The sequence below is a fragment of the Zeus faber genome (genome assembly GCF_960531495.2).
Source record: "Zeus faber genome assembly, chromosome: 5".
Taxonomy (NCBI): domain Eukaryota; kingdom Metazoa; phylum Chordata; class Actinopteri; order Zeiformes; family Zeidae; genus Zeus; species Zeus faber.
The window spans coordinates 4,353,014-4,379,785 of NC_137192.1; the positions used below are offsets into that span (position 1 = coordinate 4,353,014).

At 43.6% G+C, this 26,772-nt stretch overlaps 3 protein-coding genes across 3 annotated transcripts; 1 reads left to right on the forward strand and 2 right to left on the reverse strand.

The window, feature by feature from the left end:
• Positions 1–3,609: 3,609 nt before the first annotated feature.
• On the forward strand, positions 3,610–4,679 carry LOC307230181 (fibronectin type III domain-containing protein 11-like; the record flags this gene model as incomplete). Its single annotated transcript, XM_080000418.1, has 2 exons — positions 3,610–3,753; positions 3,915–4,679. 2 exons carry the CDS (start codon positions 3,610–3,612, stop codon positions 4,677–4,679), a joined length of 909 nt encoding a protein of 302 aa, XP_079856544.1.
• Positions 4,680–11,726: 7,047 nt separating this feature from the next.
• On the reverse strand, positions 11,727–12,758 carry LOC307230182 (P2Y purinoceptor 1; the record flags this gene model as incomplete). The annotated part of the gene is made up of 1 exon (XM_080000419.1): positions 11,727–12,758. One exon carries the CDS (start codon positions 12,756–12,758, stop codon positions 11,727–11,729), a length of 1,032 nt encoding a protein of 343 aa, XP_079856545.1.
• Positions 12,759–12,795: 37 nt separating this feature from the next.
• Positions 12,796–17,783, reverse strand: LOC307230183 (CCN family member 2-like; the record flags this gene model as incomplete). Its single annotated transcript, XM_080000420.1, has 6 exons — positions 12,796–12,892; positions 13,606–13,868; positions 14,271–14,518; positions 15,425–15,679; positions 16,443–16,659; positions 17,739–17,783. The coding sequence occupies 6 exons, from the start codon at positions 17,781–17,783 to the stop codon at positions 12,796–12,798; spliced, it is 1,125 nt and encodes a 374-aa protein (XP_079856546.1).
• Positions 17,784–26,772: the final 8,989 nt, after the last annotated feature.

The following is a 26,772-nucleotide window of genomic DNA, read 5'->3' on the forward strand; positions in this document are numbered from 1 at the left end:
CCGGTGCATTGTACGGCAATGAAAACGGCATATCGATATGCTAGAGGGGCACATGCATAACGCAAATACATTGAACTGCTGTTTTTTATGAAGAGACGACTTAATAAATAAGGAATGAATATCAAATATGCGATTTTCTTTCAGAAAAATAATCTCATGGATTACCACTTTAACTCTGTGAAAGATAGGGTGGTGGACTTTTGGATTTCAGGCAGAAACTTTCCATTTGCTTATTGATCTATGAAAGTTTTAGAGCGATAATAGATTGTCTCCGCACAGCTTTATGTCAGCTGCGCTCCCCCTGGAAACAAAGGGCCCGAACACAACAAAGGTCAAATCAAATCAAGCCAAAACAGGCTCCGCCGCGCCCCCTGGCGGCGGCGTGCTGCACTGCCGCATCGATGCGCGACATTTCCGGGGCGCGCACGAGTTCAAACCCTTGACAAGGGTCAGGACAAAATGTAATATCGTAATCCACATGTTGTTGTTTTGAAAGGGGGTTATCGGGTAAATAAAATGAGCCGCGGTGCCCCGTGGACTGATTATAATGGTGTTACGTAAGGGAGCTTATGTAATGGTCCATCCAGATATAACCCCGCCTAAGCCGCTAAATGTTGTCCTGGTTTCGGCTGGTGACGCAGGATGCATCTCGCTCGTGTGGACATCGTTTTAGTGTCTCTCTGTCTCTCTCTGTCTCTCTGTCTCTCGCTCTCTCTCTGTCTCTCTGTCTCTCTGTCTCTCTCTCTAATGCAGAATAGAGTGGATTGACTCGTAAACGTAGACCACGTGGACTGTACTGTATATATCACACGAGCGTCCTCCCGTGGAATGGCGATGACAGCGCTGTTATGATGGGAAATCTTTTGTCTCGAATCAAGTTTGAAACCCTTTCTGGCCTGGTCATCTCGTCATTGGGACTCATGTGCGGTTCGAGGCAAATCTATCTTTTATCTATCCATCCACCTCTCCATCCCTCCCTCCCAGGGTTTAATTTAATTGTTCATTTAATGATCATTTACATGGAACTCTTGCGATCTCCAGGGAATGTCCCGGAAAACACTGATCACTTTGTTCACAGAGGAGCTTGTTAAATGACTTTTGTCCCTTCATTAAGGTGGATATCTGGTGCATCATCATCATCATTATCATTATCATTATCATCATCATCATCATCATCATCATCATTATCATCATCATCATCATCATCCTGAATTTCATGAATCGGTTTGCTGTGTAGGCAAACTGTAGAGAACCCTGAAAACAATAAAGTCATGAACAATCTTCCATTGATTGTTTTATTTTTTGTAAGATTATTAGACAATGATCTTGTATTTCACCCCATTGGCAGACGATTTTGCTTGAATTACAGGGTTCTTTTTTTTCTTCCTTTCTAAAAAAACCCCGACATTTCCTATTCAGCGACACATGAAGGACAAATACACATACAGTACATTAATTGTTTGCAATGTAAGCTAATGTATATGTACATATAGAGAGAATACACACACACACACACACACATATATATACATATAGAGAGAATACACACACACACATATATATATATATATATATATATATATATATATATATATATATATATATATATATACAGAAAATAACGAAGCACTATGTATACATTAAAACTTATATATATGAGTTATATATGAGGTATATATGAGTGTAAACCAAAACAATTCTCAATTTAGAATGGATAAATAGAGATATACATTTTAAACGAAGAAAACTGGGGGGGAAACAAAATCCATAATGTTGTTCTGTTGCATAAATAATTATATAATCATTTTGACCATAACAGTATATTCATCGTTATGGATATTATATATATAAACCACACGTTCTTACAATATTACCAATAACAGTATTGGCTCATTCCTTAAAAGTATTGTGGCTATTCCAGAAGTAACACACTGTGAATGAGGGGAGAAAAAAAAAACATAAGATACAATGAAGACGCACTAATGCTGCGTTCCAATGAATCTCGGAAAAAAGGGAACTTGCTTGTGACGCCATGTTGTTGTGACGTCAGGTCTCGGTAACCTGGGACAGAACTGACGTCACAGCAAAATAGCCCGAGCAATCCGCCCCGACATCCGGACGTGGAATTTCGACGTTTAAATGGCCGTTCTTCCCACCGTTCTACCGTAGGGCGTCGGAAGTTCCCCGAGTTCCGACGCCAATGGAAGACGGAACGCGGCCTTAGCGCCGAACCAGGGAATGACGTCACAGGACTCGGCCAGTGGGTGTTTAACCATGGCAACCGTAAACAACTTCTCAAAAATATTCTGGCACGACTCGGAAAACTACTTGGAAAAGTACCTTGGAAAACAGGTAGAAAAACTGTGACTCTCCGTGTATGTACGCAGTATGCGCGACGGTTGTTGAAAATCAACTCCTTCTTAGGGAGGGTGTAGCTAATTGTGCCACGCTATAGTTAACCGGAAACTACCGGTAATTTTGCGACGCTCCCTCGCCATGACTGCTGCGCTCAGTACAGAGTTATCAAATGAGTGAGGATTTAACGCGCATGTATTTAAAGAGCCTCCCCCATGTTTTTAATATTAACGTTTTGATTTTTCAAGAGTAAATGTCTAGATTATATCTCTTTCACCCCCTCCATATCCCGATGACGTGCTGCTGTCAATCACCAATTGTATTCTTTCATTTTTCGCATTTCACCTCAGCTTCCGCATTTATCACTCCCGCACTAAAAGTGACTAGCTTTTCCGTGTCCGTCCTGACCGTGTTTCCATCGTGTTGAACATCTCTTGCATTACTTGTCGTTCTCCCCCCTGCTGTGTGACTGCTCCCACTGCTTCTGCACATGGGAACTCAAGTGCTGCGAACCTCTGTCTCCTCAGCTTAGGAGTACCACAATAACCAATGTTATTGAATTGAATATATGCACCCTAACATTTCCCAGACTCGTGACAACCACCTTCACATCGCCTTTGTACTTTAAAAACCTTTCAAAATGCCCACAACAGTGACAATTACAACATCTCAAAGGCCAATACTGCACGGCCAGTGAGCGGGACGCCATCTCTTAAACTTGATTTCTCCTAGAATGCTTCTCTTATACTCTCTCCTTCCCGTGAGCTACTTACAACTCTTTTAACTTTCTTCATATCTTCCATCTCTTCCTCTGGTGTAGTTCCTCCAAGTGCTTTTCTTCGACTGCGTCCGTCAGTGTTTGAATAATTGTAAGTCGCTTTGGATAAAAGCGTCTGCTAAATGACGAAATGTAATGTAATGTAACAACTTGACTTGTAGTCCAAGTCAAGTGTCCAAGAGGAGGTAACAATAAAGAACACACAGTTTGGAGATTAAAAATCTCTCAATATGTGCTCATTAGGAATTCATGTATAATACAGTCCTGTCATTTGAAGGCCTAGTTATGGTTTATCTTTGCAGAAATTAAGTACAATGTCGTAAAACCTATTATGACGGTACGAAGGTGGCACCCATTCTTCACAGTAGAAGCAAATTTTCTCCTGCATTACACACTTGGTGGGTGTTCATTTCAGACCCTAACAGTTTTAGTGGTAATAGCTAGGTGAGTACGTTGCAGAGGCCATGGAAAGAAGAATGCCGCTCTCCCAAAGCTCAGAAGGCTGTGGGCAGACAGGGGACAACAGCCAAGAGGCCAACATGACCTGTGGCCCTTCTCTTGATCTACGTGCCCAGATCCTGCAGCTGCTCAACACCGATCTTAACTGCTCCTCCATTAAGGTAGGCACACCAAAATGCAGAGCAATGTACCGTCATGCTGTAGGCGAGATTGTGTGAAACACATGGTCCTCGTGAGAGAGCTCTTGAGGAGCTGAGAGGGTAGCAGAACCCACACTGGACCTAACCACATTCTTCCCATGTTGCTGCTATTTTTTTTTAAGTCCCTGCAGTGCCGGCTGGAGATCATGCAGAAGAGTTCCTACTATTTGGAAATCTACCGCCACGATCCCCCACCCGATCCCAAGGACCAGCAGGTCTACATGTCGAACAGCAACTTGTTGGCCCTCATTGACCCCTCCGGCATGCAGCGCATGAAAGTACTAACCACCGACCTGGTCAAAGTCCGCCTTGCCCTGCTGGAGGAGTACTATGCGCAGATCGTTAAGGGCCGGGACGAGCTGATGGCTGTGGTCAACCAGTGTGACCCCGATCTGGTGGACTACCGCGACCAGCAGGAGCTTCAGAAGAAGATCCTCTACATCATCCAGACGCTGAGCGACTTTGACGGCACCCTGACGGCCAGACAGGTGTACCTCAAACACCGACTCATCCCGCACGAGATCCACATCGCCACGGGCCTGCCACGGCTCAGCACATCCCTGCTCATCAAGATGCCCGTGATGTTCAACAGAGACAGGTCCTACACGACGTGGAACGCCGCCATGCTACACTGGGAAGTTATTGACCAGGAGCAGCCGGAGGGCGATCAGCAGTTTGAGGTCCACTGCAGGATGCTGCAACCAATCCCCGCCGACGAGGTTCAGATGTTCACGTTCACCTGCGGTGACTACAGCCTGCAGGTCAACAACCTGATGCCGGAGAGGTCCTACCAGTTCTCAGTGAAGAGAGACGAGGCCTGCAACCTGGTGTACGCCTCGTGGAGCGAGCTCATGATCCTGCAGACCAAAGCAGCTCCCACGGGCTGAGGAGAGGATATTCCCCACGGTAGAATGCACGAGTGAACAGAATGCAGAGCCTATCGTCACAAAGATGACATACCTTACCTTCTTTTAATTACAAATAAAGGAGCTTTCGGGAACTCTTGCATGGCAAAGATTTACTATGTGGGCATGATACTGCGATTTTGGCTCATTCCTTAAAATGAGCCAACAGAGGAGGCTATTCCAGAAGTTTCCCACGGAACACTGAAATGGCGCTTTAGTGTCCATTAGCGCTGCAACAACAGATCCGATTCATTTAAACATGGGAGAAGTTTCTGGCTCTTTTGCGTAGCAGCTGAAAATGTAGCAGCTGAAATTGTTGAGCTAGTCCTGGGTCTATGGCCATTGTTTTCTCTGAACACAAATACATCAAGACATCTGTCATGGATCTGTTTCAATAATAAATATAGCTGCCGGCAGTAATACATGGGGTCCAGTATCGACAGCAATTGCAAATTTTCGAGTTCCCATAGGAACATAGCATCAGTTTGTGCTGTTGCTCGTCTTTACATCAGCATTACTACTAAAACGAGTTACAATTTTCAGAGTTTCCATTGAACGCAGCATCAGCTAACCTAATGACGCTGTGACGCGAGTCCTGGTGACACACAAAATTACTAATACAAGCCGATACACTTGTGTTTTATTAGTTTATCCTAAAAGTTAGAAGGTGGCTGTGTCCTACCTGTAGTCCACAGAGTCCTGCCTCAGGCTGTCTCTGTGTAAGGAAATCACTCCGTGTGGAAGTCCCCAACTCGCTTCCATTCAAACGGATTAAACACTGAATTTCCCCCTGACATTTCATGAACTTTTTAAACTTTTAGGACTAAAATAAAACAGACACTATTCGGACCCGTTGCTCTGGAGCTGCAAGCGAACTCCATGTGTGAGGACACAAACACGGAATGTTTTTGACAGTTTTCGACTCCTACAGTTTGTATATTACGACTGGCTCCAATGCTGCCAAATAAGGAGGGACATGGCACTGGGTTAGATGCGAACAGAATACATTTATTCACAAAAAGGGCAAAAGAGATAAAATATCAAACGAAAAGCCCTGCCGACGTCAAGCAGGTAAGACGATACACTCACACACACACACACATAAACACGCACAGTTTGTAACCACTACAGAGCGAGTCTGTAGTAGTTACGGAGTGTTGTAGCGGTAACAGAGTCTACACTACGCACCTCGCACAATGCGATTGGGTACACCTATATAATGAATTGGATGATGAACAAACTCATCTTGCTTCACACCCGACCAAAAGGTTTAGAACCTTGGCGTATCGGTGATGCACGAATGTTCTTCTACTTCCGGTAAAATGTCATTGATTTTCACAAATTCCTGCTCTAAGTGTAGATCGATATGGATCAAACTTGGAACCACAAGATGTCTGAGCCGTCTTGGTTCTAAGGAGACCTCAACCTTGTCTGTAGGTCCAGTGGTTGTCCTGGGCCATAATAATATTTTATTCATACAGCCCCCTTTAGGACAGTGTACATGTTTTACCTCTAATCTCTCTAATCTTTAGACAGTGTATTCCAAAATGTAGTATATTTGAGGGGAAACCATGCCCCCATCCAACAGACCAACAGCAGAGGAGCTGAGGGCTTGTAAAGGCTAAAAAAACAACAAAAAAAAAACAACAATCTGCAATGCATGCCTAAGTGCTTAGGATCATCCATCCAGCTCTCTGTTTTACTTAGTGAATCATGTTTACGGAATCAGAACTTGAGTTAGAGATATGTGTAACACTAATATTTATAGGGGGACAATATACAAAACAGGGTGCGGTTCCTGTGTGAACGTGAGATAAATGGATATATATATATATATATATATAAATATATATAGAGATTATTTGTCCCTGGAGGAAAATTGTAGTGTCACATCAACACAATGGCAATAAAAATAAAGCAATAGAATATAATTTAAAAAAATTAAATGTCTACAGTATGTAAATGTATACAGTAAACCTCAAAGATAAGTATGGAAAAATGTGAAAATACACAAAAACCTAACATTGACAGTTAACAATAATAGATAATAATTTCTATGAATATAGAAACATTCAATAAACATAATGATAAACAATAAATATACCCCCCCCCAATATGACCAAAGAAATGAAGGCCCAAAAAAAATAACATTTACTGATTAAATAAATCTAGCAATGACCATCTATGACTATTTCTTTTCCTCTGAGAAAGGGATGGAGTCAGGCCAAGGGGAAAAATAAACAATGACCAGTAGAAATGTGGCTCATCCAAAAATTTCTAGATGTCAAGGACATCATTCCACATCATGGAGGACTTAACATGGACTATACACACAGACACTCTGGTGAGAAAGGTGAAGCAGCATCTTTACCATCTCAGGCAGCTGAGGAAATTCCGGGTCTCGGTGAGGATCCTCAAGTCCTTCTACTCTGGAGCAGTGGAGAGCATCCTGACAGGCAACATCACTGCCTGGTTTAGGAACTGTACTGCTCAGGACAGGCGGGCCCTGCAGAGGGTGGTGTGTTCAGCTGAACGTACCACTGGAACTACACTCCCCTCCCTGCAGGACTTATACACCAGGAGGTGTAGTAGCAGAGCCTGCAGGATCATGAAGGATCCTCATCACCCCAACAACGGACTGTTCCAGCTGCTGTGGTCAGGCAAGCTCTGCAGTCATACACCGAGAACAGAGAGACTGAGACGGAGTTTCTTCCCGCAAGCCATAAGGACTGTCAACGCTGAACTCACCAGGGGCCCTCACTGAGACACACATGGGCCCCACTGCTTTGCTGTACCGTAGGTTGCATCCTGTACTGCATTCTGTATCACTGTACTGGGTTATAGCATACTGTGCTGTTCGGTGTTACTGTACTGCTGTGCCACACTGTTGTATAACTATTGTATATTTCACTTTATTCACATGCCAATTTACTGCACATATCTGTTTAAACATAATAGTCTATTCCTCAGAATCAGTTAGTTCAGTTAGTTTAGTTAGTAAGTAATTAGTTGGCTATTGTGTGTACTTATTGTGCATAATCTCCAGGTGTGTTGCAATGACATTTCACTGCATATATGTATGCTTGTATATATATGTATGTGACAAATAAACATCTTGAATCTTGAATTAGAAAACATTTTTCAGCACATGTCCATAAGGCTGTGGTGCCAAGACACAGGTGGTTGAGGTCAGCAGGAAGTGACGTAAAAGTCAGATCAGTGACCTGACCTGACTGAGGTTGCATTGCTGCGGATAAACCCTGCTTCACACTGAACACGACAAACTATGGAGAGTCTGATTCCGCACGCCAAAAGCTGTGACGCACTGCGGTAAGGAAATTCTGCGTGCTTTTCGATAGTCATGCGTTCAAATTGTTTGACCCATGCCCAACAGTACCACCCGAAGCAATGTCAGTCAAGTCTTTTTTATTGACATGTTATTTTAATCGACGGCCACTAGGTGTGGGGGGTGAGGCAGAGCCGCCTGTCGGATGCAATTACGCATTCAATGCGAATCTGGCTTCAGGATGCAAATAGGATCGAGGACCACACATAAAAGTGGGACTTTTGAAACCTTTATTATTATGGACTTTTGGACTTTTTATTTGTGAGTTACTTTCTTGGTTATATATGAAGTTAAGCGAGTTCTGATGATATAGAATTCAGATTTTACTGGCTTGCATCCTATATGTTGCCTTACTGTGTGTGTGTGTGTGTGTGTGTGTGTGTGTGTGTGTGTGTTTGGTGTTTGTTTGGTGTGTGTGTGTCTGTGTGTGTATCTGTGTTGCTGTAGCCATTGTTGTATTTCTCAGGAACTTCCAGCACTCAGTCCAAAGAGAAATGTTCAGGCACATAGCCGTCGCACGTTCCAGCAGGGGCCACGCCTCACGGGCATATTCTCAATGTACAAAAACAAATTTCCTCTAAATTAAATGGAAAACATGTGCAACTCACTGCATTCGTCCGACACTCTTCTCCATTTGTTTGCATATTTGCAACTGATTGTGATTTCAATAGAATTAACACAGCCTTGGTCGATTGAGTCATTTCTGGAAAAAATTCTATTTGAATCCTGACACTCGCAGAGTATAAAGCTAATACAGAAATGACGAGAGAGAGAGAGAGAGACCTTTCTTTTTAAATGGTTCCCCCCCTCCAACAGTGACTGTTCCCCAGCTGACTGTTGACTGCTAATTTGTGATTTATTTGCCGTGCTCTCAATAAGTGTGCTTCCGTTGTGCACAGCATCACACCCCTTCCTCTTTTCTTAAAATGTAACCGCAGGCTAGAGAAACTGGCACGAGCTTCAGATACTCTACATCTTATATGTATGTGACAAATAAAAATCTTGAATCTTGAATCTTGAATCCAGAACAGTGGTGATAAAATATTATCAGTGGATACCCTTATTACCACTACTACTACCTTAACATGAGTACTATTATTTTTATTATTACAGGTATAAAGTCTGCTCCTATTACTGTCACTGTACTGTAACGCCCCATTTTCTGTAATACTGTACTGCTGTACTATTTTATTCTTCATTGCGTGACCTTTAATATTTTCAGGTTTAAAATCCATTATCCTTCCATATTATACATTTGGTTGTGTAACGGTTAATTTTATACATTTCAGGGTTTTTTTTTCTTTTTTTTCTTTTTTTACCTGTGTTGTCAGCATGCTGGGCATACAACACAGAGTATTTGTATGCTATTGCATCTAGGACACAGTTAGTCTGCAAGTGGTGTTCAAGTTCTCAACCTGCAATGCAACTCTTTATTAATTCTTATATCATCAAGAACTGCTGCAACAACTCTGTCCTGTGGACGACCTGTAGGATGACAAGAGCACAGGTTTTTGTTATACAGAGCCGCCACCAACCCCCTTCTTTGAAGAACTATTTTACCATGTTTGGGTCTTTAAACAAGTAATCCCTACTCCAAGAGAGGGAGATTCACCATGGGTGAGACAAATAAACAGAGAACCAAACAACATGTAAACAGAAAACATAAACATTGGACGACAACATGTATTGAAAAACAGAGTTAATCAGGTCCAGGAAAACTGGAACAGCAATGTGGCATCTTCCTGTCATAGTTATGGCAGTAAATGAGGGAGGAAAAGGAGAGGAATGCAACCAGGAGGGTGCTGGGGTGCATTCAAAGCAGGTGTTGGTGGTGTGTGTGTGTGTGTGTGTGTGTGTGTGTGTGTGTGTGTGTGTGTGTGTGTGTGTGTGTGTGTGTGTGTGTGTGTGTGTGTGTGTGTGTGTGTGTGTGAAGTGTCCACCGGTGAGTGTACAGGACTTATCCCAATTGGTTCTGGTGTACAGTATAAGGTTGGTATTATGTTGTGGCGCCTCCAAGCAGCAGAATGGGTCCCGAAGCCCCAACCCCGAGCTCTGCAGCTGCATAGACACCCAACCGCTGCAGGAAAGCTCCGAGCACCCAGAGAAGCCGGAGCCTGGAACCCAACCACGCCCCCACACCAAACCACCAGCAACCCGCCACCCCGAAAAACCCCAGAGTTTTTCCATTGAGATGTATTACATTAATAAATGTAACCATTGGGATGTGGTGAGTTTATCTCTGTATTTCCAATTAAGTAATATTATTTTCTTGGCAATTGTTAAGGCAATCAAAATGGGTTGGTGGTGTTTAAGCGGTGGGTCAACTGAGGAGAGGTCACCGAGGAGACATACAGTCAGGGAGGTTCAGGTTTCAGGTTTATTTTCCATTATCCTGCCATATTAGATTTAACTGTGAAGTTTATTGTATATTTCACTTTTCCCACATACACTAGACACTTGTTTTTTATTCTCTTGTTTTCTTTATTATTCCTTTATTATTTATAGGTTATTTATTGGCTATTACTGCCATTGTTTTTATGTGAGCTGCTGGGACATTGCAATAATTGCAATAAAGTATCTTATCTATTTATCTATCCATCTTTAAATTGTATTACTACCTCACCAGACTAGTGAGATTATTAAGATAGATAAACTTGTGCAATATGGCTTAGCACATATTTACTACACTAGCTTATTACCAGTACTTTAGGGTAACTGCCACCTGCTCATATTGGGCCCACTAGTAAGTGCTACTCCCTGCTCTGTTGTGTTCTGTTTATAGATGTGCATAATATGAGTATAGAATATTAAATGTTAAATAAAATGAAATATTAAAATATAAGTAGAATATAAAATTAAACACATATGTGTTTAATTTTATTTTTATTTTTATCTCTGTCTTGAGTTGCACTGGTTTGTTTCTTTGCACCTGAATTTCCACCCAGAGGGTGTATACAGTTGTATCTTATATATCTGATATAATTAATGAAGAGGGTTAGGGCAACTATAATGTACGGGTAAGTGCAACGTTTATTAACATTCATAAAAACAATATCTGTCCCTGCAAACATATATTTACATGCAATATATCCATAAGGTATAAGGAAGATAAGGATGGCCATGCAAGAGCAAAAAAGTTCCGAGATTCATCTCAGCGAATTCATTACCAGATGTATGTGTGTGTGTGTGTGTGTGTGTGTGTGTGTGTGTGTGTGTGTGTGTGTGTGTGTGCGTGTGTGTGTGTGTGTGTGTGTGTGTGTGCGTGTGTGTGTGTGTGTGTGTCTGTGTGTGTGTGTGTGTGTGTGTGTGTGTGTGTGTGTGTGTGTGTGTGTGTGTGCGTGTGTGTGTCTGTGTGTGTGTGTGTGTGTGTGTGTGTGTGTGTGTGCGTGCGTGTGTGTGTGTGTGTGTGTGTGTGTGTGTGCGTGTGTGTGTGTGTGTGTGTCTGTGTGTGTGTGTGTGTGTGTGTGTGTGTGTGTGTGTGTGCGTGCGTGTGTGTGTGTGTGTGTGTGTGTGTGTGTGTGTGTGTGTGTTCTTCTTCTCTGAATTCACTTTTCCTCACGCGACCCCTATTAAGCAGTAAACGACACACTGACACTAAGGGAAATACAGATCTTTGGCACAATATCGACACGAAAGTGAGATACCATTGCCACGGCTGATCGCGGGCACGGGCGGCAGCGCAGTCACTGGTCCCCGTTAAAATTCGTCTCTCGAATGTGTGCCTCCAGTGGCTCGCGGTAGACGCGGGCGCCCGTCCAACCGGTCAGGGACAACCTGGTCCGCCGGCCGAAGGCCTGCCAGCGCATCAGGAAGTCGTCGTTCCCCACCAGGTAGATCAGCGGGTTGATGGCGCTGTTAAGACACGCCAGGCCGCGGCTCACCTGGTGCGCCACGTAGATGTCGTCGAAGCTTGCTTGGCAGACCCCGCGCAGCTTCCAAATCCTGGTCCGCAGGTTGAGGTTCCGAAACACGTGGTAGGGGACGAAGCAGACGGAGAACAGCACGATTAGGATGACGAGCAGCTTCAAACAGCGCTGCTTCAGCAAGATGTTGACGTTGTGGTTGGTGGCCAGGACGGCGATGGTGTGGCCGTAGCAAGCCAGGATGACGAGTAGCGGCACGCCGAACCCCGTGGCGGTCCAGCAGAGGCTGTACCGGACGTACTTTTCCACCAGGTGGTCCCCGGTGGTGTCGAAGCACGCGTGCGACGAGTTCAGTGGGGTCTTGTCGTAGAACATGTCGGGCGTGATCTGGACGAGCACCAGGATCCACACCAGGGCGCTGATCGCCAGGGAGTGGCGCCCGCGGATCCTCCCCATCACCCGCATCGGGTGGACGATGCCCAGGTAGCGGTAGACGCTGATGCAGGTGAGGAAGCCGATGCTGCCGTACAGGTTGAGGTTGAAGCCGAAGCGGGTGACCTTGCAGAAGGTGCGGCCGAATTCCCACTTGCTGTTCCGCGCGTAATAGGCGACCAGAAAGGGCAGCGTGGACAGGTAGAGCAAGTCGGCGATGCACAGGTTGAGCACGAACACGTTTATGTTGCCCATCTTCTTCCAGCCCGTGCACACTTCCCGCAGACCCCACAGGTTGAAGAAGGTGCCGAAAAGGAACACGACCACGAACACCGCGGGCAGGAAGGTGTGCGTAAAAGGCAGGTTTATCTGTTCACATACGGAGACGTTGAGGCGCGCGTCCCCCACGTTCTCGGGCATGTTACGGGGTGAAACTTTATCCCACGAAAAGATCTCGTTAGATCACGTTCCGGACTTTGTCAAACGTCTTCTTCTGCTGCTTCTCCTCCTCCTCCTCCTGCTCCAGCAAGCTCTGCATGCACGCTTCTGCAGACCTGCAGACGTGCCACCGAAAGTGAAACCAATCCGCCCAGTTCCTTCAAATAGACTAATTTAAATGTCCGATTATTTTGTCAAAAAGTCTCATATTTGATTTTGGAGGGGTATGTTCCACAATGGAAACATACTGTATGATGTTTCCATTGTGGGTGGCAGGGTCTGCCTTTCCTGATGCGCAATAACTGAAAGCAGCCGTTCCCACCAGTTTTGATGAGAAAGAGTTAAACACATTTACAAGTGAGATCATTTATAGGCATTTCAGACATGAGAGTATACAAAATCACCTGATCACGTGTGATGTTCATTTTTTTTTTTTTAAGGAGTAGATGCTGTTCATGATTTCTAATTACAAAATTCAAGTTAGACTTCAACTTCTGTCAAATATAACATGCCAGTGAAAACACGGGTAACTTTCTTGGCTGGGTTGTGGTTTAAGAACATACGAATGTGGTTTAAGAACTCCAAATACACACACACCTCCTTGTCAAACATTTTTAAGTGGCCCACAGGGAAAAACATGAATGACAAATGATTAAATGAAAATAATATGAGCATATTTCCTTGGCTAAACAGGCATGACACTATTTTGAAACGCAGGTCTTATTCCTACATAACTGCTCACCATTGAATATATTCCTCTCACTGACAGGACCTGCCCATCTGCATTCGTCCGTCATCTTACAATCAGGTCAGAGCTCTCCATGGGAACTTTGGAGCCTGTGGCCGGGGGCAGTTGCGGTTGCCGCAGGAGCAAGATTCTATCATCATGACCCGCTGCTGGGTGAGAATGCCTTGCGGGCAGCGGAAAGCCATGGGCACTGTTCTGGTGCGCTGGGGCCCACAGCAGTGGCCCTCGGGACAGACCGTCTTGCAGAACCTGGGGCGGAAGGCCCTTGTGCTCCAGCAGCCCTGGTGCTCTACCCAGACGGATACCGGAGATATATAGCTGCTCTCACACAGCCCTGCTCCCTGCTGCAACACAGAATAAAGTGTCTAGATCACTCATCATAATGATGAAGGCCTTATCTTTATATATACAGTATATCGTATATCGTATATATATATATATATATATATATATATATATACAGTATATCGTATATATATATATATATATATATATATATATATATATATATATATATATATACAGTATATCGTATATATATATATATATATATATATATATATATATATATATTTTTTTTTTTTTTTTTTTTTTACTGATGAAGCAACAGTTCCAATACGTCAAAGACAGTCAAATAATACCAATTCTGAGGACAGGCTAACATTCGTATTCAAACTTCAATATTTCACTGATCAACAGAACTCTGAGAAACAAGGAAAAAACATTCCACTTCCACTTCCACTGACCGTCTGCAGTCCATGGGGCAGTGGGGTCTGGCACGGTCTGACTTGGCACAGCCTAGTCTGGGTCTGCAGGCGGCAAGCCCGGTCACTGCTTGAGGTGCGTTTGGATACACCTGGGCCGCAGCTGCGGGAACAGGGGCTCCAGTCCGTGTCCCGCTCAGCGCAGTTGGAGATGAGGCCCAGAGCGTGGCCAGGTGGCCCACCCCCAAAGTGCCTTTCATCCCCCAGCGCTCTCTCTGCTGTTTTTTCCACTGGAAAGACACACAGATGACCGGGGTGAAAGGTATGCCCTATGCACATTGAGTTGAAAGAGGAGTGTGTCAGAATGGGAAGACTTTAGTCCAAGATTACATTTAAGGAGAAACTCTGGAACTATATGCTTCCTACTATGTGCTTTCACCATGTCACCTAGGTTGTGTGTGTGTGTGTGTGTATGTGTGCGTGTGTGTTTGTTTTACTCTACTTGTGTGTGTGTGTTGGGGAGGGGGGTGTTCAGAAGTCTGGTATTGTGTGTGTCTTACCCTTGCGATGCCCCAGTTCATTCACAAATCTGACCGTGGTGTCCCTGGTTGACAAAACACCACCGCGCTGGTTCTAATTTAATTAGCAGCCATCGTTTAATGCTCTAAATGGAAACGGCTATATCCTCCGAAATTCTTTAATGTTGTGATCATGAGTTCATGAGATCATGGTTTCTCCTGGCATCTGCGAAGTACATCGCTCCTTGATTCTCAAATTGAGGATACATGACAAATTAGCAGATGCCCTTTGTCTATACAGAAACTGTTTTCGATTTTAAGCACAATAACAACTATACTGGGTACTCAGTACTTGTTCAAACAAGAACTGAAAGTGAAGACCCTGTGTGTGTATTATTTCCATTCGCTGATTTATTCACTGATTTGTTTGAACAGAATCAGATGATATATGAAACCGAGAGTGACTACGTTTTGAAAGATAGAGCATGACCTCACTTTGAGTAGCAACAATGTGAGACAAACATGTCAGGCTGCTGTCAATTCTAGCTTTTACAAATACATGAAGTTTTTTACTCAGCATATGTGTAATACTAACCATGCATCCCTAGCTGAAACTGTTGATTACATTTTATGTTGCGGAACCTGTAAGCTCATCTTTAATGCCCTGCACCCAGTTACCTGTTGCAGGCTCTGGGTAGATGCTGTTGTCTGGGTCATCACAAACCCACTCCTTACAGCAGCGCCCGGCCAGGCGCACCAGCCGAGCGCCGCGGCAGCTGGCAGCGGAGGCGGGCGATCGGAGGTCATCGGTGCACAGGGGCACGCAGGTGACTCCCCCGCCCAGGCAGCGGCAGAGCCGGTCACAGGAAGGCTTGAACGTCTGGCCCTCCTCGAGCCTCACACCACCGAGCTCACAACCCAGTTCATTCTGACCTGACCTCAGTAAAAGGGATGTACAGTGGTGGTGGGGGGGTATTCACAATGAGAAAGCACAATTATGTAAGGAATTCTGTATCATGATTTCACAAATATAACGGAGTGGATCCATTCAAGGATCCAGTCTGTGTATCCTCTCCAACCCGAACCCCAAGCCCCCTCCCCTTATAAGTGTGTCATATATCACAGATAAAAATCAAAGCTCAACCATTATTCAAATGGTTGCGGTTGTTTCAGTGCTTATGAGTGCACTTTGTAAGTGAAAAAAAACATTCAAATATATTTAATCACATATTAATTATGCTACATGTATTTGTAAAACACAATGCAAGTAAGATATTTTAATACATTGTGGATGGAGAGGGATATTTACGAGGGTTTTTGCATTTAAAAATCAAAATACAGATTTGTGGATTTTATCATATATACTGTACATACACACTGTATATACAGTATATCTGTCAATTGTGATACATAATTCCTTCCTTCCAAAAATAATCTGGCACTAAAACCATTCTGAGCTCAAGAGGAACGACGGCTCTGTGCCTGAACATTTCTCTTTGGACTGAGTCCTAGAAGTTCCTGAGAAATACAACAATGGGTACAGCAACACAGATACACACACACACCAAACACACACCAACACACACACACACACACACACACACACACACACACACACACACACACACACACACACACACACACACACACACACACACACACACAGATACAATCTCTATCCCTATCATTTGCCCACCTACACACTCCCCGGGTCCACCCGGGTAGCTGGCACTGTAGTCACATTGCAGCCCGCTCCGCCTGTCGCACGGCAGCCTCTCGGTGCAGGCCTCGCCCTCTCGCCCGGCGCACACCCAGCAGCAGCGGCAGCCGTCCAGCACCAGGGGCACCCCGGCGGGGCAGCGCGCCACGGCCTCCGCGCACTGGCACGGCGCGTCGCACGGGTGACCCGACACCTGACACATAAGATACCCATTTCTTTTTTACATTCTGAATGGCTATTTGGCTATTTTTATTTTATTCATTTACTTAATTCATTATCGTTTTGTTTTGTTGTATTTTATAGAATAAAAAACGCACCAATCCTCCCCACGACAAATCCCTTAAATGGAAGTCTACTTGGTGGAATAAACTCGTTACGATTCGGATTCGGACTCTGACAATTGTTTTACGTTCACAAAATACTTACTGGGAATACTACACACCCAAAGTGACACGCGTACGTATAAATGTCATATGGGAAGGAATGCGATAACACTGCGCAAATAAAATAAAAAAAATCTGATATCAATTGCCTTTATTAGTGTTGACACATTTCCATTATCGTTATTACTGTAGAATAGTTTGGAATTTCCAGGCGGTGGTGTTTTTGGAAACACCTGTGTAAATGACCTTCAACCCCAGATTGCCATTTACCACAACCTGGCATTTATCAACTCATCTATATTTCTTTTGCGTGTGTTAGACGAGTGGTTCATTCTTCACTATTATTCCAATTAGAGAATGTAGAATAATGGCTGCTTTGATACTGTAGTTTCACTGTTATCTTCCAAACTACAAAAGTATGCAGTTTGGGACTAAATCATATATAACAATAAAAATATTTTTTATCAGATTGGGGTCCCAGAGACAAAGGTCCTCGTGAAAGAGGTTCAGAATCACCGTGTAAGACGACCCAACTGAATTAATATTTGATACTTTGAGACTTGAGGCTTTCTCACGTGTATATCTACATGTTTGTCAGCGCCTTTTCTTGTTATGGAAGCTCTGAGGAACAGTTCGACCCCCACAGACACCCTGATGGAAACGCAAAAAGCACGTTTTGGAAAAACAGTCCTGGCGGCAGAAAACTACAGCGACTACAAAAAAACACGCTGTCCTGCTTTTGATACAAAATGAGCATTAATAACCACATTTATGGATAATAAAACACACTATACTCTTGTGCACCGAAAGGCCTTGAATATAAGCTTGGAAACCGGTCGAAATCAGACAAGACTGAAGCTGAAACAAGGAGAAGTCACACCAGTCTCACCTGCGTGATAATGCAGAGCAGCAAGGGAGCCAGCAGCCTCTCCATCCTCGGTGTTCTTTGTACTCTTCCCCGCTCTCCTCCGCTGGACATTGGTAGCTTGTTCCTTGCAACGCCTTCCTTTTATACAAAAGTCTGGTTCTGTTGTCTGTCACAGACGGTGGACCGCGATGTAAACAGTTAAAACACATTGAAAAGATTCCACAACCCTGCACCAGCTGTGTGCTACACCCCTGCGCTCTTAGTGACAGGAAGAAAGTTATAGGCTTTCGGGAAAAAAAAGGTTGATTCTCGGTGGGTATCTGTGCTTTGGTGGGGTTCCAGTCAGACCTTTCTGCACATCTGTCCAACAAAGACATACCACGGATCCGTCCAACGGTCTCTGAAAATAGCTTTGGGTTTTTGTTATATTTTGGGTTTTTTTCTTCTGTGAATGATACAACAAGAATGGAATGTAAATGACACATTCTGCTAAAACACAAACCTAAGCTTCTGCTGTTACAATAAGTTCAAGTTCAAGTTCAAGTTCAACAGATTATTTGTCACATACATCTACATATGGTCATACATATAATGCAGTGAAATGTCATGACACCCGGTGATTACGCAGAATAAGCTCTATAAGCTCTATTTAGTAATAGTACTAAAAATACTAAAATGTGCGTAATCGACACGAAGTGCTCTCGCAGGCGGCCGCAAGGGGCGGCGCCACAATCGCGATTCTGGGTTCTATAATTATATAGGAGAATTAATTGTCTGTGTTGTATTAAATATATATTTAAATCATCATGTGAACACCTATACATGTCTATGGAAGAGCCCGTACAGTGGCCAATTGTATAATTACGACGCCGCTACCTCCGCCATTGTTTCAATAATAGATCATCATGGCAGACCCACACATTCCGGCCCCTAATGCCGTAGTGTCAATCTGAACAGCGATCGCGTAAACATAATATAATATAATATAATATAATATAATATAATATAGTATAAAATAGTATAATATTATATTATATTATATTATATTATATTATATTATATTATATTATATTATGTAATGTAATACAATTAAATATTGTATTATTGCCGTTATGTAACGTAACATAACATAGCATAAAATAATACAACATAATATAACTTAATATAATATAATATGTTGAAGCTTTAAAATATTCTTCAAAGTACGTAACAGATCGTTTCAAAAAAACAGTAACAAACAATGTCAGCAGAACGGAAAATAATAAGCATAGGATTGTGATAACCAGTGTGATAGAGTGCAGTTATATGACTTTGCCAGTAGAGGGACTATGTTAAGTCAATGCCCCTTTGCCCTCTTTGTGATGTCTCACTGATAGGCCGCCTTGCACGTTATGGCCGCTTCACATGTTGCTGAAGACTGTTAATAAAAGGTGAACAAACCAGGAGTTGGTCTCTGTTACCTGACTGCAAAATACCAAGATACTACATATGGCGACGAGGATAAACCGGAAGAATGTTCGGCAGACAGTGGCGTGAGTTTGAGCAGAAAGTTTTGTACAGAGTGAAGTGTGGCTAGCTAAGCTAAAGCTAAAGCTATCGCTGTAACGGGATATTGGCATGCTACTACAAGCATGAAGAAGCTGGGCACTCCATTTATCACGGAGTAAAGACAAAGACAAAGAAAAAGACAAAGACATGGCTGCTACAGTGGGGTCGGTGGCACCTTTTGACAACAAGTCACAGAGCTGGAAAGAGTACTGCGAGATCCTGCATCATTTCTTCGTGGCGAACGGAATCGACGATGCAGAGAGAAGAGCCGTGCTGCTGAGCTGTGTGGGCGTGCAGACGTACACGTTGATGAGGAATCTGCTGAGTCCGCAGCGACCGGGAGACAAGTCGTTCTAGGAACTGCTGAGGTTGTTAAAGAACCATTTCAACCCTAAGCCTAGTGAGATAGTGCAGCAGTGGAAGTTTATTACCAGGAGCAGGAACTCCGGCGAGAGTGTAATAGAGTACGGGCGGAGCTAAGGAGGCTCGCACAGGACTGCAACTTTGGAGACACCCTGACGGTGATGTTGCGGGACAGATTAGTCTGTGGAATAAACGATGACCGCATACAGCGCGGCTGCTGTCGGAGGACGGCTTATCGTTTGAGACTGCACTGAGGCATACGCAGCCGCGAAGAAGGACATTAAAGATTTGAACAGTACGAGAGACAATGCTAAATGGGGAGTGACAGGTACCATATGCAAAGTGTCCGATACGTACACAAAAGAGCAGGTTGGACGTGGGAAATGCTACAGGTGTGGGGGAATAAGCCACATGGCCAATGAATGCAGGTTTGCGGGTAAAAAGTGTCATAACTGTGGGAAGGTGGGGCACATTAAGAGAGCCTGCAGGTCAAAACCTGTTGATAGAGGGAAGAGGAAAGGCGATAAAAAGCTGAAAGGGGGGAGTGAAAAGCAGGATAAGAAAGTAAATTTCATGCAAGAAGATGGAGGGGACAGTAGCAGTGATGAGGTTTTGACTATCTACAGCATAAAGAGTACAAAAATAACTATGTATAACATGCAGGAAGAGATAGTCATTCCCAAAGAAGAGCACATCAAGATAGAACTAAGTGTAAATGGCACAGGAGTAACCTATGAGGTAGACATGGGTTGCGGAGTGACCATAATGGCAGAGGCAACATTCCACAACTTATGGAGGAAGCCTAGACTACAGAAGTGTAAGATAAACCTGAGGACATCACAGGGTAGTCACAGGGTAAAAGTACGTGGAGCATCAAAACTAACAGTAGAGTACAAAGGCAGTTCCAAGATGTTACCAGTAGTTGTAGTCAAAGGCTCGGGACCGAGTCTAGTGAGGGCGGAGTTGGATAAAAGCTCTAAAAATACCCATAGACTGGCAAGATGTACACAGGATAGTGAGGCTACTGCACAGGAAGTGCTCTGAAGGCATGAAACAGTGTTCAAAGATGAGTTAGGGAAGCTTCACTGCTAAAGTACATGTGGCTCGGGACGCCACCCCATGCTTTTATAAGCCAAGATCAGTACCTTTTGCGATAAAAAAAAAAGCGGAACATGAACTGGAGAGGCTTGAGAAAACAAAAATCATAGAGCCAGTGAAATTCTCAGAGTGGGCGGCACCCATCGTGCCCGTCTTAAAACCAGATGATGAAGTGAGAATCTGTGGAGACTATAAGCTCACAGTAAACAAAGTGTCTCCATTAGAACAATACCCCATTCCAAGAATGGAGGACCTGATTGCATCCTTAGATGGGGGAGAGAAGTACAGTAAGCTCGATATGAGTCATGCATATCAACAAATTGTGCTTGAGGAGGAAGCTAGAAAATACACAACAGTGAATACACACAAGGGGCTATTCACATACACAAGGTTACCGGGGTGAGCTCTAGTCCAGCTATTTTCCAGCGCACAATGGAGGGTGTGCTACAGGGACTAAAGAATGTGGCTGTGTCACAGTGATGTGATGATATACTTCTGACAGGAAAGGATGATGAGGACCACATCCACACACTAGATTTAGTGTTTCAGCAACTAGAAGATGCAGGCTTGCGCCTAAAATGAAACAAATGCAAATTCATGGAGAAGGAAGTGACATTTCTAGGACATCGAGTGGACGCCAAGGGACTTCATACAGTGCTAGCAAAGGTGAAAGCAGTGCAGGAAGCGCCAGCACCTACATCAGTGACTGAGCTTAAAGCTTACTTGGGACTGTTAAACTTCTACAACAAGTTCCTTCCAAACCTATCGACCTTCCTGGCACCGCTACACAAACTTTTGAGAAAAGAGGAGCCATTGACTTGGGGGCCAGAGCAGGAGAAAGCTTTCGCTAAGTCCAAGGAGTTGTTACAGTCAAGCAGTGTGTTAGTTCACTATGATGAAAACAAAGAATTAATACTGGCGTGCGATGCTTCACCGTATGGAGTTGGAGCTGTCTTAGCACGCCGCATGCCAGATGGAGAGGAGAAACCCATCGGGTTTATGTAAAGAACGCTCAACGCTGCAGAAAAGAACTATTCCCAGTTAGATAAAGAGGGTCTAGCCATTGTCTTTGGTGTAAAGCGCTTCCATAAGTATCTTTATGGGAGAAAGTTTGTGATGTTGCACTGATCACAAGCCTTTGATAAGTCTACTTCACGAAATGAAAGCGGTACCACAGATGGCGTCACAGAGAATCATGAGATGGGCTGTGCTGTTGAGAGCGTAAGAGTACAGCATTGCTTACAGAGCAGGTACAGACAATGGCAACGTAGATGCTCTTAGCCGCCTCCCACTACCGGAGTGTCCTATGTCAGTACCAGAGGAGCAAATGCTGATGATGGATCAGGACCATAGTCCGCCCATGACATCAACCAACCTACGACAATGGAGAACAACAGATCCAATACTCTCCAGGGTACGAGAGTATATCCTGAGAGGTTGGCCAGATTACCATGACACTGACTTTAATCCTTATCGGCAGAGACAATGTGAGTTCAGTGTACAAGATGGCTGTGTGTTGTGGGTAGTCATACCAGAAAGAGGATGAGCTCATATGCTGGAAGAATTACACCAGTCACACCCAGGAATGAGCCATATGAAGGGTTTGGCAAGAAGTTACATGTGGTGGCCTCACATGGATGCTGATATAGAGACTTAAGTAAAATCATGCGCTACATGTCAAGAACATAGGAAAGCACCTTCGAGTGCACCACTACATCTATGGGAGTGGCCTGAAAAGCCCTGGAGAAGACTCCACATAGACTATGCAGGTCCCTTCATGGGTAGAATGTTCTAATTGTGGATGCACATTCCAAGTGGTTGGATGTTTATCCAGTGACTTCATCCACCTCTGCAGTGACTGTAAATTGTTTGAGGAACAGTTTCAGCACACATGGCATTCCAGAATTGATCGTGTCAGACAATGCTCAGTGTTTTGTCAGCGAACACATGAAAGAGTTTATGTCCAGGAACGGAATCACACATGTCACATCAGCACCATACCACCCCTCATCTTATGGTCTAGCAGAGAGGGCGGTGCAAACATTCAAGGAGCTGATGAAGAAGAGCACAGCTGGGATAATAGAGACAATGGTGGATAGGGCTTTGTTTAGCTATCGCATCATTCCACAGTCGACTACTGGATTGTCACCAGCTGAGATGATGACGGGAAGGAAGCTGAGGTGTACAGTTGACTTGATGCACCCAGATTTAAAACAAAAAGTCGAGTCAAAAAAAAACAAGTCAGAAAAACTACCATGACAGGCATGCCAAACATTGCAACTTTGAGGAAGGTGACTCTGTCTACACAAAGAACTTTGGATATGGACCTAAATGGATATCTGGACGAGTGCAGGAGTAAACAGGACCAGTTTCCTATACTGTGTTTCTGGGGGATGTTAAAGTGGTCAGGCGACATGTCGATCAGCTGTTCAGCAGGCAGGAAGGGGAGCTTCCTACACCAGTGTCCAGTACTACAGAGGACGACATAACAGCACCCAGTCCACCAGCTGCTTGAGCGCTGGAGGGCGCAAGTTCTCACCGAAGAGAGGACAGTGCTGTGCCGGTGGTGACCCAGGAGGATACTGCACCAGGAGGTACATCAGCCGACGGGTTGAGCAGATCAAGGAGGGACAAACGTCCTCCAAACCATTTGAAAGACTACTCCACATAAAGTGGATGCCTTTAGGGGCAAGAATGTTCCCTAGTCTCCTTAAGGGGGAGATGAGTGTTTGAATAAATAAATAAAAAGAAAGAAAAGTAGATAAAGTGTTCGGAAGAAATAAAATGTGTTCTGACATTGTGATGGTTACATAAAGTTATATAAAGGAAGCAGGGTACAGCAAGCTAAAATATATATATAAGTTTATATGTTACTGGCTAGACGGGAAAGAAAATGCTGTGGTGTATTATTATTTTTGTTGGTTAACCAAAGGACAGAAAAGCAAGAGCTAAGAAGGGAGGGATGTGATAGAGTGCAGTTATATGACTTCGCCAGTAGAGGAACTATGTTAAGTCAATGCCCCTTTGCCCTCTCTGTGACGTCTCACTGATGGCACGTTATGGCCGCTTCGCATGTTGCTGAAGACTGTTAATAAAAGGTGAACAAACCAGGAGTTGGTCTCTGTTACCTGACTGCAAAATACCAAGATACTACACAGAGCATGTCAATAGTAATTTGATTACACCCCAGATAAATAAAATGTAAAAATAAATAAATGCAAGGTAAAAAGTAAATACGTGAGAATCAACAGGCAAATACAGTAAAGGAAAGCAATGCATTCATCTTCAAAGGCTTTTTTTTCTTTCTTTCAAAAATAGATTTATAATATATTTAAAAAAAATCTATAGTTTTCCTTATGCTGCATTCCACTGATGTCGGACTTGGAAAATCCGGCCTCCGACTGAAATGGCCGCAAAGGAACTGTTATTTAAGTCGGAATATCAAGTCGGGACTTTGGGGCAGAGAGCTTGGGTCCGGGTTTGACAGGCGTCGTGCCAAAAAGTGATTTCTGTTTAAACTGTATCGCTCAGTTTATATCTGTCTACAGCTGCTTTTATCTGGATCAAACAGTCATAAAGTGCCAATACACATTACTTTATGTCTGTGGGGATAGCAAAGGTATGTGTCTTTGTGAAACTTTAACATCTCTTGTAACAGAATAATCACACTTGTGGCCAAGGAAGTGTTTGCCTTCATATGTCATATAACATTTACGTGATTATAGGCCAAACTATAGTATTGTTTCCTATGTTTATATGTGTTTGGTATGTCTAATATCCTTGTTAAGGCCATATTTGGAAACTACACTATAATTAACATGATTTACGGATGGATTAGATATAAAATAAAGACATTATTTATTTCGCAATTATCCTTATGCCTCTGCATTATTTTACCTGCTCTGTGTCAAAGATTAGAACCAATTCAGTCCTTTTAACCTGTTGAAATAACTTTAAAGGGCCAATACAACCCAGAAAATGCAGTTTTCCACTTGCCAAAAAGTGATTGCAGCATCTACCTTGTCACTGAAAGGTGAATTATGTCTCAAAATAACAATCTAAATTTGACCTTGTTAATTAATATTGTAAGCCATCAAACCAACTAACTTACCTCATAACCATAAAGATAATAACACTTTATGTGTCCTCTACCTTGTTTCAGTGGCCATATGCACAGTATATCTCCCAAAAGGTACATATTCAGGAGTATTAATGTCTTGCGTCACGTATCCTACAGACGTATTTTTCAGAAGTGCAACATAAGATATTTTAATAAACACAGAGTTAGAAAAACACAATGATAAAAACTATATACAACTATACACAACATACCAGTGTATCTACATTTACACAGTAGTGGTAGGGTGGTAGAGATTTCACTGCGATGCTTTGCAAATAATCTTTTTCTTTCTGCTTGTGCGGTGCCTCTTGGCACAGCTCCTGTGGTACAGCCATGGGCAAATGTCAGAGCCAATCTGAATTAGACAAAAGAGGAAAACACAAAATTATGGTGAAATAGTTATACAATAGTAATAGTAATGGTTGCATGTCCACCTCTGGGCCATCCACTACATCCTACCCGGGGCCACCCACAACCTCCTCCTCTTGGCCATCCACTACGACCATATCCTCTGGGCTATCCACCACATCCTCCTCTGGGTAGTCCATAAAGTGTTATTATCTTTATGGGTATGAGGAAGTTGGTTTGATGGCCTAAAATATTCATTAACAAGGTCCTTGTCTTTAACATTTAGATCAAGTTTTTTTTAAGGCATAAACAACCTTTCAGTCACAAAGTTGGGACTGCAATCACGTTTTGGCAAGTGGAAACATTATTTTAAAGTAAGGTCTGGGTGGGCTGGGTGGGCTAAAAAAAATATAACCCTCAAGTCTTTTTGAGGGATAATTTACCTTTCAGTTACAAGGTAGGAGCTGTAATCATTTTTTGGCAGGTGGGAAACTTCCTTTTTGTGTTTCTGTGGCTATTGAATTCTCGGTCCTGTTCCTGGACCCTGATTCCCTGCCTGTTCCCTGTTCCCTGTTCCCTGTTCACTGTTATTATTATTAATAATAATAATAATAATAATAATAATAATAATAATAATAACTGGTATTTATATAGCGCCTTTTAGGAACTCAAGGACACTTAACAATGGAAAAACAATCTCTGTTCCCTGATCCTGATTCCCAGCCTGTTCCCTACTTGCTTCCTGATCCTGATTCCCTGCCTGTTCCTGGATCCTGATCCCAGCCTGTTCCCTACCTGTTTCCTGATCCTGATTCCCTGCCTGTTTCTGGATCCTGATTCCCTGCCTGATCCTGGACCCTGACTCCCTGTCTGTCCCTGGACTCTGATCCTTTGCCTGTTCAACATTAAACCTTGCACCTACTCCTAAGACCCTCTTGTGTCCTGCATTTGGATTCACCAGACCATATCCGCAACAGAACGATCTGACCAAACATGATCCTGCTGAGGCTCTGCCAGGTTTGGTTCCCAAGCAGTCAGCCTCCCCTGCCCAGGCCCAGCACATTCCTGAGCCGTTGGCAGATCCTGCTGAGGCTCCGCCAGTTTCGGTTCCCAAGCCGTCAGCCTCCCCCACCGAGGCCCACCGAGGATCCTGATTCCCTGCCTGTTCCCTGATCCTGATTCCTGATCCTGATTCCCTGCCTGTTCCTGGACCCTGATTCCCAGTCTGTCCCTGGACCCTGATCCTTTGCCCGTTCAACATTAAACCTTGCACCTACTAAGACCTTGTTGTGTCCTGCATTTGGGTTCACCAGGCCCTACACTTCCAGAGACAAGGTAGGAGATATGACCACTTTTTGGTACATGGAAAACTGCACTTTATGGGTTGTATTGGCCCTTTAAAGGTATTCCAACGGGTAAAAAGCACTGGATTAGCTATAATCCTTCAAATATAACTCTCATGAATGAAACCAAGTCATTATCTTTGCCAAATAGCTTCCCAACACACCTGATTACTTTACCTGATCTTAGATTACGGATTTTGGACTGTTCGCACTGTGATATCCTGGTTTTGAACCT